Consider the following 17493-nt stretch of genomic DNA (forward strand, 5'->3'; position numbering starts at 1 on the left):
TGCCGTAAGGGCAATGATTTAATTCTGACGGTGGAGTGTCTAAACAAAGAGTCTCTTACCTGCTATGGGACATAGCGGAGGACCCTGTCTCCTCTGGCTGAGTCTGCTGCTCACCCACTCTCCTCTCAGCAGGTCCCTTCTCTAGGGGCTGCTGCATTCCAGCTTTCAGTTGCAGCATTTTCTCATGAAGAATCCTCTTACTGCCTCCTTTAAAAGGAAAGATGGAAGAGAAATGTGTCTGGGTCTCCACAATGACCAGGCTTTCTTCCAAAGCTGCCTAGAGTAATCAAAACAAAATGATAGTTTATAGAGCTGGATCATTAAAGAGGATCCCATATGAGCACAGAGAAAGGGAGTGGGGAACCTGCCAGGAGGTAAATAATGAAACCTATGATGTGCTCCTGTGAAGAGTTCCCCCTCAGCCATGAGGACCTTGGTGACCATGGGTTGGAGGAAAGATATAGCAAGTAGGGGGAGATGGTGCCATGAGGGAGAAGAGCAGGACCCAGAGGTATTTTAGAAAAGCAAACAAACCTGGGGCACCTGGGTGGCTGAGTTGTTTGAGCATCTGACTTCAGCTCAGGTCATGATCTCATAGCTCCTGAGTTCGAGCCCCATGTCAGGCTCTGTGCTGGCACCTCGGAGCCTGGAGCTGCTTCAGATTCTGTGTCTCTCTCTCTCTCTGCCCCTAACCCACTCACATTCTGTCTCTGTCTCTCTCCAAAATAAATAAACATTAAAAAAAATTTTTTTAAAAAGCAAACAAACCAACCAACAAGCAAATAATGAAATAAACAAATGAAATCAAATGGGCTTTTTAAAAAAAAAAATTTTTTTTTTTTTACATTTTATTTATTTTTGAGAAAGAGAGTGAGACAAAGCGTGAGCAGGGGAGGGGCAGAGAGGGAAGGAGACACAGAATCTGAAGCAGGCTCCAGGCTCTGAGCAAGCAGTCAGCACAGAGCCCGACGCGGGGCTTGAACCCACAAACTGTGAAATCATGACCTGAGCCGAAGTCACACGCTCAACCAACTGAGCCACCCAGGCGCCTGAAAGGGGCTTTAAACTGGAGTAAGAGTTGAGTATTTTTGATTCTTACAGTTGAGATAAAGTTTCCTGGGAGTGTTCCTTTAGAAATCAGAAGGCCTTTTTGTCACCCACAAGTTTTGAGAGTTATGAAGGCAGAAACAAAGTTTGAAATGCCAGAGCTCAAATCCGGTCACTGGGACATCAACAATAGTGCCATGGGAAGGACTCTTGGTTCCGGTCTCAAATTGTAATCAGAGAATTAGAATGTGTTGGTAGCCACAGAACCTGAGAAAGCCCTGTCTTCTAAAGGCCTGCCATACTCAACACAAAACTGCTTGTTTCTCCCTGGATGTCTCTATCAATGGAGACCACCTCTCTCACCAACCAGTTTTAATATCTGGGTACTCTTTTACTGATACTACCAATTTTTTTAAAGTAATCTCTACACCCAACATGGAGCTCAAACTCAACCCCAAGATCAAGGGTAGCACGCTCCACCAACTGAGACAGTCAGGCACCCCAGCCAGTCAATTTATAAAGAAAAATCTAAGCATGTTCTCTTTGTTCAATCTTGCTTTTGCACAGAAAACCTCAAACAACAATCTTTTTTTCAACACCCTTATTTTCTTTAAAAAAAAATTTTTTTTTAAATGTTTATTTATTTTTGAGACAGAGAGAGACAGAGCATGAATGGGGGAGGGTCAGAGAGAGAGGGAGACACAGAATCGGAAGCAGACTCCAGGCTCTGAGCTGTCAGCACAGAGCCCGACGCGGGGCTCGAACTCACGGACTATGAGATCATGACCTGAGCCGAAGTCGGACGCTCATTCGACTGAGCCACCCAGGCACTCCAACACCCTTATTTTCTTGAAGATACTTTCAATAAAAACAATTCTGTGGCTCTTCATGCATGAATTTTTAAAAGCCTCTAGTGATTTTTACTGTTCCTCTTTGGGAACTGTCAAAATTTTACCCCCTAGATCCTTTCAAGGGAATAGTGACCAAAAACTAAGTATAACTAATAAATTTAGAATAATGATGTCTTACTTTTTAACCCCATAAAAATTAATATATCTTAGTGCAATGTTAAATTTCTTTCACTTGCAGTAGGAGAACATGTGGGGGTTTTATTTAACAGGAAGTAATTAAAAAAGATTTTTTTAATGTTTATTTATGTTTGAGACAGAGAGAGAGAGACAGAGTGTAAGTAGGGGAGAGACAGAGAAAGGGAGACACAGAATCTGAAGCAGACTCTAGGCCCTGAGCTGTCAGCATGGAGCCGGATGTGGGGCTCAAACTTAGGAACTGTGAGATCATGACCTGAGCCAAAGTTGGACGCTTAACCAACTGAGCCACCCAGGCACACCTAACAGGAAGTAATTTTAAACTTCCAAACTCCCAACTTCACTTAACTTATAGATGACTGTTTTTGCATTGCTTTAAAAAAATCTCTATTAACATTATACTCTGCTATGTCTGTTTTTCATTCTGGCTCTATAAGTTACTTTCTACTTCGTCAAAGTCCTCAAAACACTTTATCTCCTTGAATATGGATACTTAATGTGGTGTTCATTTATAAATCTAGTAGATTTATTTATTCTTTCACTCATCTTTGACAGTTGCCTGGGATGCCAAAAAGCCATTGAAAATGGTCTGTGGCAGAGCCCAGTAAAATCTAGCTGATGGAATGGAGGGAATGGGTGGCAAGTACAAGCAACAGTTTGGTCACCGCAGCTGAGACTGTCAAGAGAATCACAAATATAAAAGGTCACCTGACCTTGTTTTTTCCACTTCCTTCCAAGGCCTCCATTATTCTCTTTCTTTTCTTTTCTTTTCTTTTCTTTCTTTCTTTCTTTCTTTCTTTCTTTCTTTCTTTCTTTCTTTCTTCCCTTTCCTTCCTTCCTTCTTTCTTCCTTTCTTTCTTTCTTTCTTTCTTTCTTTCTTTCTTTCTTTCTTTCTTTCTTTCTTTCCTTCTTTCTTTCTTTCCTTCTTTTCTTTTCTTTCTTTCTTTCTTTCTTTCTTTCTTTCTTTCTTTCTTTCTTTCTTTCCTTCCTTCCTTCCTTCCTTCTCTAGGCCTCCGTTTCAATGGTGTGCTGGTAAGTGTTTAATGACAAGTACTCCAAGGGATAAAATCCTGATTTGTAGCATTTGGCTATGTCTGTGGAGTAAATACTATCACCATGGCCAATTTTAAGCTATCAATAAGACATCACTGAATATAGAGTTGGGATATGATATAGTATTTATATATGATATAATCTTTCCACCATATAAATATGATAGATATACCACTTCATATCATAACTATTAGGATAGTTACTATTTTTAAAAAACCCAGAATAACAAAATAACAAGTGTTGTCAAGAATGTGGAGAAATTAGAACACTTGTGCACTTTGGGGAATGTAAAAAGGTGCAGCCCCTCTGGAAAACTGTATGGCAGTTCCTCAAAAAATTAAAAATAAAATTACCATATAATCCAGAAATTCTACCCAAAAGAACTGAAAGGAGATATTTGTATGCCCATGTTCATAGCAACATTATTTACTGAAACCAAAAGGTGGAAACAACCCAAGTGTCTATCAACAGAGGACTGGATAAACAAAATGTGGTATATACATACAATGGAATATCATTCAGCTTTAAAAAGGAAGAAAATTCTAACACATGTTACAACATGGAGGAACCCTGAAGACAATATACTAAGTGATATAAGCCAGTCATGAAAGGATAAATGCCATATGATCCCACTTACATGGGAACATAGAATATTCAAATTCATAGAGACAGAATTTATTTTTATTTTTTGAAATTAAAATTTTTTATTTATCGAAATTAAAAACAGAACTACCCAGCAATACAACTATGACCCAGCAATTGCACTACGAGGTATTTATCCAAGGGATACAAGTGTGATGTTTCAAAGGGACACATGCACCCCCATGTTTACAGCAGCACTATCAACAATAGCCAAAGTATGGAAAGAGCCCAAATGTCCATCGATGGATGAGTGGATAAAGATGTGGTATATATACACAATGGAGTATTACTCGGCAATCAAAAAGAATGAAATCTTGCCATTGGCAACTATGTGGATGGAACTAGAGGGGATTAAGCTAAATTAGTCAGTCAGAGAAATACAAATATATGACTTCACTTGTATGAGGACTTTAAGAGACAAAACAGATGAACATAAGGGAAGCAAAGCAAAAATAATATAGACACAGGGAGGGGGACAAAACATAAGAGACTCTTAAATATGGAGAACAAACAGAGGGTTACTGGAGGGGGTATGGGCTAAATGGGTAAGGGGCATTAAGGAATCTACTCTTGAAATCATTGTCGCACTATATTCTAACTAACTTGGATGTAAATTTAAAAATTAAATTAAATTAAAAAAAAGAATGTTGTTTATTCGGCTGGGCAGGGGGAAATGGGGAGTCATTGTTTACTAGCGACAGAATTTAGGTTTGCTAAAAGAGGAAAAAAGTTCTATGGATGGATGGTGGTGATGGTAGCATAATAATGTGAACACACGTAATGCCACTGAACTGTACACTTAAAAATGATGAAGATGGCAAGTTTTTTTAAGATGGCAAATTTTATGTTAAATTTAAAAAATTAATTTAATTAATTTAACTAAAAAATATAATACACATAAAGAACCCCAAGAGCATAGATAATAGTAAAATGTTGTGAAATAATTAGGAAGTGATGTGTTCTGGATATTTATTACTTTGTTTTTGTTATAATTTATTTAATTGTAAGTTAAAACACTTCATTATTTTTCTTAAATTTTTTTTAATGTTTATTTATTTTTGAGACAGAGAGAGACAGAGCATGAATGGGGGAGGGTCAGAGAGAGAGGGAGACACAGAATCAGAAGCAGGCTCCAGGCTCTGAGCCATCAGCCCAGAGCCCGACGCGGGGCTCGAACTCACGAACGTGAGATTGTGACCTGAGCTGAAGTCGGACGCTCAACCGACTGAGCCACCCAGGCGCCCCTATTTTTTTTAATGTTTATTTATATTTGAGAGAGAGACAGAGTGCAAGTGGGGGAGGGGCAGAGACAGGGAGACACAGAATCTGAAGCAAGCTCCAGGCTCTGAGCTGTCAGCACAGAGCCTGATGTGGGGCTCAAAACTACAAACTGCAAGATCATGACCTGAGCTGAAGTTGGACACTTAACCAACTGAGCCACCCAGGTGTCCCTATACTTTAATTTTTAATGATGACAAAATCCTGTGAATTTAACAGCTACCTTGAGAGCTGGTGCTTGTTGGCTGCACCATACTACTGACAGATTCCCATCGAGGGTTTAAGAGCCTAATACTTGGGTTGTCTTGGTTACTGTTTCTATGGCTCTGCTGTCAGGCTTAGATAGGCTGGTAGCAAAACCTGTTGGTGTGACCATGGCCATCTCTACACATCCTTCAAAGGATTTGGAAGAATATGAAGAAAGGTCGTCTGGAAAGACTAATTTTGAAAGTTGTTATTGTTGCCCAATCCTCCCCCAACTCCTTGTAGACTGTGTAATGATACTGCTGTATGGTGTTAGTTGGACTGTAAACTAGCACAACCACTTTGGAAAGCTTTTGGGGAGTTCATAAAGTTAAACATACACTTAACCCTATGATCCAGCAATAATAGTACTCCTATTTATTTCCCAAGAGAAATGAATGTATGCATCCAAAAAGATTCCAGAAAATGATTATTGCAGTATTATTCATACTAGGCAAAAACTAAAAACAACCCAACTGTCTACCAACAGGGGAACTGATAAACTTAAAAAAAATTTTTTTTAGTGTTTTATTCATTTTTTTGAGAGTGAGAGAGAGACAGAGCACTAGCAGGGAAGGGGCAGAGACAGTGGGAGACACAGAACCCAAAGCAGGCCCCAGGTTCTGAGCTGTCAGCACAGAGCCCAAAGTAGGGCTTGAACTCACAAAGTATGAGATCGTGACCTGAGCTTAACTGACTGAGCCACCCAGGCATCCCAGAACTGATAAACTTTTATATTCTCTGGATCACTACTCAGCAATACAAATGACCAAATGACAAATGCTCACAATAACATGGATAACATGGAAACAGTATGTTCAGCAAAAGATGCCTCTGCAAAAGGATGTTTTTAAATATCTAAAACATAGCTATTTTAGTGTTCCTGTGTGTTACTCATGTATGATTCCAGTTACAAGAAGTCCCAGAAAAGGCAGAACAGACAAAACTAAGTTGTAGTCATAGGAATCAGAAGAGTTGTAGCTTCTCTGGGGTATTTTGATTGGAAGCTTACATGAGGGAAACTTCTTGAGCTAATGTTCTATAAAGTTTGGTCTGGCTAATGGTTACAAGGGTGTATACATTTGTCGAGATTCATTAAACTGTACACTTTATATATGTGCGTTGTTTGTAAATTGTATCACAATAACATATTGTTAGCATAAAAACAAGATTATGTATATTTTTTAAACTGTTGGAATTACATAAAAATAATTGTTCAGCGTTTAGTTTCATTCTGATACACATTATTTTACTTTTATGTGTTCTGTAAAATCTAAATGAAAGACTCTAATATAAATTAGAACTTCTGTACTTTCTAAACTATGCTAGTGTTAGAGCAGGCAGTTAAGTTAGGCTCTGACCTGGAAGCCAGCAAAGAGGAAGTCCTGGTCAGCTAGGCCTGTCGCGCCTGGCGCCACTCCACAAGAAGCCAGATCAAACCAGACAGGCCCCAGATGGTGGGTGCCAGGATGGGAAACCTCTGACCAAATAAGGAAGAAAAGGTGAGAAACTCTGCTTCTAAGAAATCCCTGCCCCAACAATAGTCCATCCCCTAGTTAACAACTGTCAATAAAAAATAGAAACACAACCCCTCTCCCTCCCTCCTTCTTTAGCTCACCTGCTCTCATATCTCATATCTTGAGAGTGCATTTTTCGCTTTAATAATCATTACCACTTGTGTTGCACATCTGCTGTGTTGCATGTCTGTTCTTAAATTCTTTCTTGAGACAAGACCAAGAACCTTCAGCGACACCTTTGGGACTGGCTGGGACAGGGCCCCAGGGCCCTGGGTCTCCCCAGTTCAGTGGGCAACAGTAGGGCTTTACTAATACTAATTCCATGTACTCTCCTGCCTTTTGAGTTTTTATCATTCATTATATTTCAAAATATGTTCAAATCACACAGTCATTATTTTTGCTTGGGACAGTTATATTTATTTGATTTAATCACATATTTTACATATCCATTGCTTTTCATTCCTTCTTTCATTTTCCATGTTCCCTTGGGATCATTTCTGCCTGAAGAATGATCTTCTGAATTTCCTTTACTGAAGGTATTCTGCTTATCTGGAAAAGCCTTTATTTCACCTTCACTTGCAAGATATTTTGCCAGGGATTAAATGCAGATTGAAAATTATAGTATTTTAGCACTTTAATAATGAATATAACATGAGTTGTTTTCTTCCAGGTGTTTCTAGATTTTGTTTGCCTTTGATTTTCAGTAGTTTTACAATCACATGCCTGGATACAGTTCTCTTGTCTTTAATTTTGTTTGGAGTTGACAGAATTTCTTGTACATTTGGCTTGATAGTTCATCAGTTATTTTTTAATTGGCCATTACATTTTACAAAATTGATTTCAACCCAATTTCAATCTCCTTTAACGTGAAACTTCAAATACAGATACGTTAGCCCTTTAAAAACATGACTTACACTTTTTAAAAACTCTCCCCTCTGAAGCTCTCAAGTTCCTTTCCTTTTAGCTCTTTATACTTCAACTAGGTATTTTATACTTATTATTTCAATTACTAATATATTTCAACTGGGTCCAAACTGCTGTTAAAACTATGTTACTTTTTTTTTTTTTTTTAGTTTTTATCTATTTATTTTGAGAGAGAGAGAGAGAGAGAGCAGATAAGGGGCAGAGACAGAAGGTGAGAGAGAATCCCAGGCAGGCTCCATACTCTTAGTGAGAAGCCCCATGCAGGGCCTGCTGTGGGGCTCAACTCCACAAACTGGGAGATCATGACCTGAGCCAAAATCAAGAGTTGGACACTTAACCAACTGAGCCACCCAGCTGCCCCAACCATATGTTGCTTTTTAAAATTAGTTATCACATATTTTTGTTCTAGGATTTCCATTTGAGTTTTCAATAGATTCCTAATCTCTAATGTAAGTTTCCATTTTGTCATCTACATCCTTGAATGCCTAAAACATATATATTTGAGTGTTCCTATCTGGTAAGTCCAATAGCTCAATCATGTTGTGAATCAGTCTCTATTGTTTGCTTTCCTGCCGTCCCCCTCTTGTTCATCTCTTTGTATGCCTGAAAAATGTGATTGAGTGATGGTCCTGATGTATGAAGAACCACGGAGTCTTTGGATAATGTTACTTTTGGGGAGAGATTATAGAGAGGCAGATCACCTCAATCCATTCCATAATTAAGCTATTTGACAGTTTGCACTGCTTGGAAGTCTCAGCCTATATCTGGTTTTGTCTACATTCCTAGGTGGTAGATCTTTAGGGCTGCCATCTGAGCAGTACCTTCTCTTTGGGGAGACCTGAACTTCAATTCATATCTATCTCCTTTCCACCATGTACCACTGAAAACTGCTCTTCTTTCAGCGGTACTCTGCTTGCCTTCATAGCTTCTTGACTGTCTATAGCAGAATTTGCAAATGCCTTGAGGGTGTGAAAATTAGTAACTTGAAACCTGTCTAAGGTGAAGATGGGAGATTTGGTAGGGGGAGCTGTCACAAATTGCCATACCAAAAGGATGAGACAGACCTTGAAAGTGGATATTACTTTACTATTCCAGCAGGAAGAAGAAAGGCTTTCCTCCTCCCCCAGCAGTAGCCCAGCTAATGAGAAACAGTCACAACTCAGCCAATGAAAAGCCACTATACTTTGAACCCCCAGTTTACTCCAATAGATTTTTTGTTTGTAACACCTACCTAACTTCCCCTTTCACTTTATAAAAGACCCTTCTCCTTTGTTGAGTGGACTTGCCTATGGTTTTGCTATAGCTTACCTATTGCAATTCTCTACTGTTCTTGAAAAAACACGTTTTTTGCTGGTAAAATAACTGGCAGTTTTATTTTTAAGGTTAACAAGGGCAAACCCTTTCCGATTATCTGGTTCACATCCCAGTGCACTCCAGGATCTTGATTCAAGTCTGAATACCTGGACAGCCCCACAAATCTCTCCAGCCCCCTCTATGGCTCCCTTTTACCCTCCTCATGGATTATTTAAAGTGCTGCTATTTTTTCTGATTCTTAGTAGCTGCCTTCTCCCCAGCTTCTCAGTCTCTGGGTCCTATGCCAAGAACTGGCCAATGCCTGAGGGGAAAAGGCAGAAAATTAGTTTCATTCCAATGAGCTTCTCTCTCTCTCCCTTTCTCTCTCTTGAGCTGGCTCTGTGTGTCCTAGTTGCATTGGTAGCCTTCCAAAGACTTCAAACAATTCCTTTAAACCAGATTTGATCTACTGTTTTCAGTGTCTGTGCTGGTTTACTGTAGATATGCCATCATAACTGAAAGAGGAAATCTACAAATTCCAGGTAAATTAAATTTTCCTACTTTAATTTCTTAAAAGCAACAACAACAAAAGGAATAGGTTACCAGTACATAATTGGGACTTTTCTTATTATATTTGGGATAAGTCTGACTGGCTATTAAAAGCTCTTGCTAGAAGCAGGTGCAAAAGATTGTCTACCATGAGCTGAACACTCATCACGCCTGTCCAAGGTCCGAGAATTTGATCAAGTTGGATCCATTTACCTGCTGTGCTGTCTCATCAGTTAACTCACCATGGAAATTATCAAGCAACCAGTTTTCCAGGTGTTGGTCACTAATACGGAAGAGAAGAGCCCAAGTGAACCATTTAACACTCCTCATTTATTCTGGGGAATGCTGAAAGTCAGCAGTGGTGCAGTTAGAAGTGAAAACGGAAGTCTTAGTTACAATGATACTGGCAGTTTTCTCCGAGTGAGCGTCACCGTGTGAGCAGCATGCAGTTCCTTGGTGCTGTACTGAGCATAACTGATATAGTCCCCATAACAACCCCGAGACGGTGTAGGTTATCAGCACCCCTGCTTGCAGGTGAGGACACTCAGGCACTGAAAGGCTGGTCTGACTTTCCAAGGGGCCCAGCCCTGTGACAGGGAGGGCCAGCACTCAGGGCCAGGCAGTTTGCCTCCAGAGCCCTCGTGTTTGGCTAGCCTGCCAGCACGCACTGAGAAGCCTTCACCAAGATTTGCCGTCCCCTCCTGGCTCAGCCTCCCTGATGTTGAAAAGAAAGAAGGTTAAAAGGAAGGCCTACTTTTAACACTGGCAACTAATGGATGAAATGAAGAAGAGAAAGAACAAAACGATTTAGTCCTCCCCAGAAACAGACTCCATGGCTCTAGGGATGAAGGAATCACATCTCCCAACTGGAAGTATTTAGGGACCTTGATATTTCCTATGGTCTGAACAGAGAGTTCCCTTGAGGGGCACAAAGGAAAAAGTGACTGTATGTAGGAGACAACTGAGCCAATTCCCACCTTCCTGACTTAGGGCAAGAAGGAGTGCGCCTGGAGTGACAAGAGGGAGGGAGGATATCCCATAAAAATGAGCCCAAATCATGTTTTTCAAACTTCATGGAATAACACTTTAATATTTGGCCATATCCATGATAACCTAATGTCTTCTTTATATTGAGTCACCTTTTTTTTTTATTAAGGAAAGATTCTTTTTAAAATTAATTTTGTCACTACCATAGCTGAAATACCAGAATGAATCAATTGTCTTAAGCAGGATGTAACTGAAAAAATAAAGACAAAGGAAACAGAACAGTGTGATTATAGTAAAATAATATTAAAATAGTTAAAAATGCAAGTTAAATAGTAAAAGTAAATTGGCATAAAGTATAATAGGCAATTTAATTCTCGTAGCAGCAATTCAACGTAAATGTTATCTCTGTTGTTACAGAGGAGGAAGCTGGAATGTAAAAACTCAAAATTTGACTGACAGGCCAGAGCTAGTGGAAGTGGCAAGATCAAACCAAACCATCAGATGCCAAAGCCCCCAAATTCATGTCCTCTGAGATTTAAAATGGATGTTGAATTACAGTGTATGACAACATTGAAATGAGTGTTCACAGTTAGAGAGGAAGAAGAGAGAACATTTTCCATCAGTCTCTGGTCAGGACCCGAAAGGGGTCTTTTCTGGGGAGGCCGAGGGGTTAGCATTGAAGCAGAGCCCAGGAGCCTCCACAAGCACTCCCTCGAGGAGTGTGCAGAGACAGCCATCAGAGGAGCCTAGAGACACGCTGGGGTGATCAAATTACTGAATTTTGCAAAGCTAATTTCTCTATTGCACAGATGAGATTGCAGTATAAGAATGGAAGTCACAGAAACAATGTCCTTAGAGGACACAGAAGGATGAAGTTTTGTGGTAGGACCTGAATGGTGATAGAGAGGCCTCAACCTTTAACAGGAGCCAAATGGCTAAGCCCAGAAAAGCTCTGGCTTTGACTCTACATGCTATCTCCCCCCTTCATGCCCCAAGTTACGTCCTGAGAGCAAAAGGGTATCCCGGAGCAAAACAAAAGCAAAATGGATCTCCAAGACCTCTCAGAAGTGGGAGGTGAAGCACAAGGAGGAGAATGCAGAAGCAGAGGTTTAGACACAGAATTAAAACAGGTTTATTAACCATACACTGGGAACTGACTTTAAAGACTAAATTGTACCTGTCTTCCAGTGGCTCAGGGGCTGAATTTTCCATGGAAGTGTGTGTCAATCTTAGAATATGATGTACAGAGATTAATATAAAAATATTTAAATATTAGTAGTAAATAAGGGACTGTGAATCTCATGTTTCCTCAAAAAAGGGAGACCATCATCAAAATGTTGTCAAATAAGTAGAAAGCCAAAAGTATGAGAGCACCCAAAATGTCACAGGGAATACTTTGAACCTACTTTGTGTTCTGGGAGGTTATTAATTGTTGATTCAATTTCCTTAATAGATGTATGTCTGTTCAGATTATCTATTTATCCTTGTGTGAGTTTGGTAGGTTGTGTCTTTCAAGGAATTGGTCCAGTTCACCTAAGTGATCACATTTGTAGGCACAGAGTTTTTTATAATATTCCTTTATTACCCTTTTAACATCCATGGGATCAGTACTGATGGCCTCTTTCATTTCATTTTTTAATTTTTAAATGTTTATTTTTTTATTCTTGAGTGAGAGAGAAAAAAACAACACACAAGTGGGGGAGGGGCAGAGAGAGAGGAAGACAAAAGAATCTGAAGCAGGCTCCAGGCTATGAGCTGTCAGCCCAGAGTCCAATGTGGGGGTCCAAACCACTAACCTCAAGATCATGACCTGATCCGAAGTTGGATGCTTAGTTGACTGAGCCACCCAGACTCCCCATATCTTTCATTTCTTATAGTAATAATTTGTACCTTTTCTCTCTCTTTTTTGTTTTTATCAGTTAGTAGCTTGGTTGGAGGTTTATCAATTTTATTGATCTTTTCAAAGAGCCAGCTTTTAGCTTTGTTGCTTTTCTCTGTCTTCCTGTTTTCAATTTCATTGACTTCTGCTCTGATGTTTATTATTTTTCTTTTGCCTACCTACAATTTAATTTGTTCTTTTTCTAGTTTCCTAAGGTGAACCTAATTTGCATCCTAGCCTAGGCTTACCTAGGAGAATAAATTTCAGTATCAGTTTGGCAAACCTTAGCTAATCAAGCAGCCTTTTACTTATTTTTACTTAGAACAAATGTAAAGTACACTAAGTGTGCAGTTAAAAGTTACTTTATTAATTAAAGTAAACCCACCTGAGTAAACCACTACCCAGACTAAGGTACATTATATTTTCAGACTGTGGAAATCTTCCTCGTGCCTCTTCTCAGGCAACATTCCACAGGGTTAGCCTTCTTTAAATGTCTATCACCATAGTTTTCCTTATTCTTTGCTTTCATGTAAATGCAATCAGAAACAAATACTCCAGGGCCTTTTTCATGGGGCGGGGATAATCTGATTTGTTCACTGTAAACTATGGTATAGATACATCCATTTTTTAAAAATTTAAATTCTAGTTAACATACATCCATGTTTTTTCATAAGTTTTTACTGCTGTGTGTGTTCCATCATATAACTACATTACAATATATTTAGTCTGCCGTTGTTGGACATTTGAGTTGTTTCCAGATTAGAGTCATTTAGAATAAAGCAATTATAAACATTATTTACATGTCTTTTGGTGAACATATGCACACCTCTCTCTAAAGCAGTGTTGTCCCATAGAAATTTAATGCTACCATTTGCAACTACGTGGATGGAACTAGAGGGTATTATGCTAAGTGAAATTAGTCAGAGAAAGACAAAAATCATATGACTTCACTCATATATGGACTTTAAGACACAGAACAGATGAACACAAGGAAAGGGAAGCAAAAATAACATAAAAACAGGGAGGGGGACAAAACATAAGAGATTCTTAAATATGGAGAACAAACAGGGTTACTGGAGGGGCTGTGGGAGGGGGGATGGGCTAAATGGGTAAGGGGCACTAAGGAATCTACCCCTGAAGTCACTGTTGCATTATATGCTAACTTGGATGTAAATTTAAAAATATACATATAAAAGAAGTTTAATGCTAGCCACAAATGTAATTTTACATTTTCTAGTAGCCACATTAAAAAAGTAAAAAGAAATAGGTGAAATGATTTTAACAATATAATTTAGCTTAATATAATCCAAAATATTACCATGTCAACATATGGCACTAGCCATAGTGGTCAACAGCTCTATGCAGCTAGTGTTTACCAGGTTAGCAGCATGGTTCTAGGCTATTTAGCTAAAATTGGCATTGTTGGTTCATAGAATATATACATATATGCCTATTTTCCTATCTATATTTATATCCATTTCTATGCTTATATCTGCAGTTGCCTTTAGTAGACACTGCCAAATAATTTTCCAAAGCTGTTGTGCCAAATTACACTCCCACCTGAAGTGAACAAGACAATTATCAGTACATAATTCACCCTTACATATGACAGGGAACTGTTGATCTTTAAGTAAAGCCTCCCTCCAGAAAATTATATTAAAACAAAATAGGTACGAGGAGAGAAAAGAAACACAATCAGGGAATAATGGATCTCTCTCTTTTTACTTTTTTTCTTTCTTTTGCTTTTCATAAGCTGATATTCTGGAATCTCTAAAAGGACAGGTTAAGCAATCTGCCCTGGGAGCAATTTCACTGGGTTATGAAGGAAACCGATTTCAGTGATGTGGAGGTTTTCTGGATAGCATTGAAAGTTTAGTTAAAAACTGTACATGACAAGTTATCTCTGCCAGTGTCCATCTGTTGGAACCTCTGTATTTGAAACCAGATTTGAATCTTTTCCTTTTCAGAATTTTTGAGCTACCATTTGGTCAAAATTCTGTTTCAAATGGAGCCAATTTGACCATGAGAGCCTCAGGCTCTTTTTGATACACCAATTGGATATTACCACAGGATAATGGTTCTGTACCAACATTTAAACACATGAATATTAGTGGAAGAAGACCAGAAAAAGTATGAGATCATAAGAAGTATGGAATCCACTTCATACCCAATTTTATAGTCAGCCTTGGCCTAAATAGGATAATAAGGCTCAAGAATCACTTTGGTCAATCTTAGCTAACAGGTGAACTTTTTAAAAATCCTCACTTCAAAATCTTAAATCAGCTTTTGTATGGCTGGCCAGTAAACACTAACTACTTAACTACTCTGATCTACTCTAGGTAGCACATTTTTGCTAATCTGTGGAGTATCTAAAACTTGAGCTGTTTTGTTATTTGAACGAAAGTCGGTGGTAAGTTATACACCACATGTTTCTAGTTTAAGAACAACAAGCCAGAATAGAAATTCTCATACATTACAAACTGGTGAAATTCAGAATCTTGGATCAGATCCTTAGCATGTTAGGTTCTTAATAAAATATGAGAGACTGCCTTTTTTTAAAAAAAAGTTTTGTAGTAGTAGTAATAATAGTAAGAATGGCCACATGACCATGGTCCAGGTAGCATTTTGATGTGGTGAGCAGGGGAAAGTCATTTGATTACTTAAAAAGAATAATGTCAGGGAATCACATAGAAAAAGCACAAAACAGTTGCCTGTGAAAATTGAAAGGAGCCCAGTACTCTCTGAAAATTTAAGAACCGTAAAATTTTTTTTGGTTGAAATACTTAATTTCTCTTATTTTCAATTCATATAAGTTATTATTTCAATTCATATAAGTTATATAAACCATTCTGGGCAGTCCTTCAAATTGCTAGAGACCTAATTTGTCTATATCCTCCAGAAGAAAACAAATTATACCAATTTGTTTTCTTAGAAAGCAGTTTATATTTGTATAATGGAAAAAACTCCTACAACTACTGGGTATTCTAAAAGAACTAATTACAGAAAGCAATAACACTATTTAAAGAAAAAGGGGCAATGATATTTATTAAAAATGCTTATCAGTGAGGAAAATAAAAGGAAATAATTGTTTGCAAGGAAAATAAAAGGAAATAATTGTGTTTGGAGAAGACTCATTGCTGAAAATCTTAGTAATTTTATGATACCCTTTTCAGTTCAGCAGGACCCTCTCAGAATCTTTTGCATTGTGGTCACTGAATTTTATCCATTTTTTAAAAATCCATTGTAAAAGGATTTTCTCTCTCTCTCTTAATAAAAGAATGAACTAGTTAACAGTTCTAGAAATTATTAAATCTTGCTTTATATAGTTGTCAGAAGCCCTATTTGTTCATTTAATTGTCTAATTGTAATGACATAAATGTCTTTTCCCTCCTTTTTCTAGCCTGATTTAAATAGTTGTGAAATTATTCTACCATTTAGTAAGTTCAGTATGTACTAAGAAAACAGACTAACAGATACCAGAAATTCAGTTAACTTTCTTTTCTAAGATGTCCATTATGTAGAGCAATTTATTAAAGTTAAGAGTTCTTAGGGGAGAATTACTGTGTATGGAGATAATTCTTGTTATATATAGTATTGACTTTGGGGTCCAAAGAATTTTATCTAGTGTTAGATAAGGTGTGAACAAATTCTCAGCACTGCAGACTCACACACCAGGAAATACCAAAACCCTCAGGACAAATAGCCAATCAAAAAAGACTTGCAGGTTAGATTATCTGTCATTTACTGTCTAACAGAGAGTGGATCCTTGTGAACCACCACCCAACAGAGATCATCTTTGGATGTTTATTTTATAAAAGCAAAACCAGAATTCCACTTTGATACCACCGGCGGGAGAAAATGATTGAAAATGTACAAATGCTAGAGAAAAAGACTTGTCCAAGAATTACATGTAGTAGTATATAAAAGTCATAGAGCTCAATTTCTGCTCCTGAGATTCGACAGAAAAATCAACCTCTAACACAAGGTGCCCCGGTCAGGTGCAGGATTCTCCTGGCTACAATGATGTGTCTCAGGTGTGTGAATTTTTGTGGAAATAGGTGCCAAAAACTATTAAGGAAAAATATAGCAGAGGTGATGGTTAATTTTTTATGTCAATTTAGCTAGGTCTCAGCACCTAGATATTTGGCCAAACAATATTCTTGATGTTCCTGTAAAGGTGTTTTCAGATGAGATTAACAGGTAAATCGGTAGACTTTGACTAAAGCAGATTGCCCTCCATAATGTGAGTGGGCTTCATCCAATCAGTTCAAGGCCTTAGTAGAAAAAGACTAATATTTCTGAAAGAAGAGAAAATTTTGTCTGCAGAAAGCCTTTGGAGCCAAACTGTAGCCTTTTGTGGGTTTCCAGCCTGCCATCCTACTTTGCAAGGGTAAAGCCTCCATAGTCCTGTGATCCAGTTCCTTAAAATGAGTCTCACTTACCTGTCTATCTATCTGAAGGGCCAAGGATGAATTAGTATGTTGTCTATATTAGTTCTATATTGATTCATTTTATCTGGAGAATCCTGACTAATATAGACAACCTACTCTTTCACCCTTGTTATTTCTAGAGAAAGGGGAAGAGGAACAAATATTTGGGACCAGTGAGTTTTTTCTCCACCTTGGCCAGTCTTCTCTGGCTCTGGTTGACGAGGTCACCACAGAAATCAATTACAGTTTTACAAAAATGTCTTGGCAGTGTAGTCGAGGAGCAGGTGCAGATATCCTACTGCTTAATGCCCATCATGTCATCTTTGTACCTCCGCCTTAGTTAAGTCAGAGGACAACACTCCCCTTATTAGATTATAATGGATACATTCATGGAAATTTGTTGTGCTAGCAAGAGTATGAGGAAAAGAATTCTCCTAGTTAGAAAAATAAAATGAACGATAAATTGGTACCACTCCAGTGGAAGGCAAATTTACAGGATTTATGATTTACATTAAGAAACATATATATTGTAACCACTATGATAGAGCAATTGCATTTACAGGACTCTATCCTATAGAAATACTTGTACAAGTGGCAAAAAATAT

At 38.2% G+C, this 17493-nt stretch overlaps 1 protein-coding gene across 7 annotated transcripts in view; it reads right to left on the reverse strand.

Moving 5' to 3' along the window:
* Window positions 1-17493, reverse strand: part of LOC122481081 (myomegalin) — a 49355-nt gene that overhangs the window by 20534 nt on the left and 11328 nt on the right. For 6 of the 7 annotated variants that reach the window (XM_043576085.1, XM_043576087.1, XM_043576084.1 and 3 more), the window contains exon 2: window positions 60-207. In XM_043576085.1, the coding sequence (XP_043432020.1) occupies window positions 60-178 (119 nt within the window). In that variant the 5' untranslated portion in view covers window positions 179-207. Of the gene's footprint in view, window positions 1-59; window positions 278-17493 lie in introns of all 7 variants that reach the window. The other variant, XM_043576082.1, reaches the window with a different exon arrangement.

This window comes from Prionailurus bengalensis, chromosome C1 (assembly GCF_016509475.1).
Source record: "Prionailurus bengalensis isolate Pbe53 chromosome C1, Fcat_Pben_1.1_paternal_pri, whole genome shotgun sequence".
Taxonomy (NCBI): domain Eukaryota; kingdom Metazoa; phylum Chordata; class Mammalia; order Carnivora; family Felidae; genus Prionailurus; species Prionailurus bengalensis.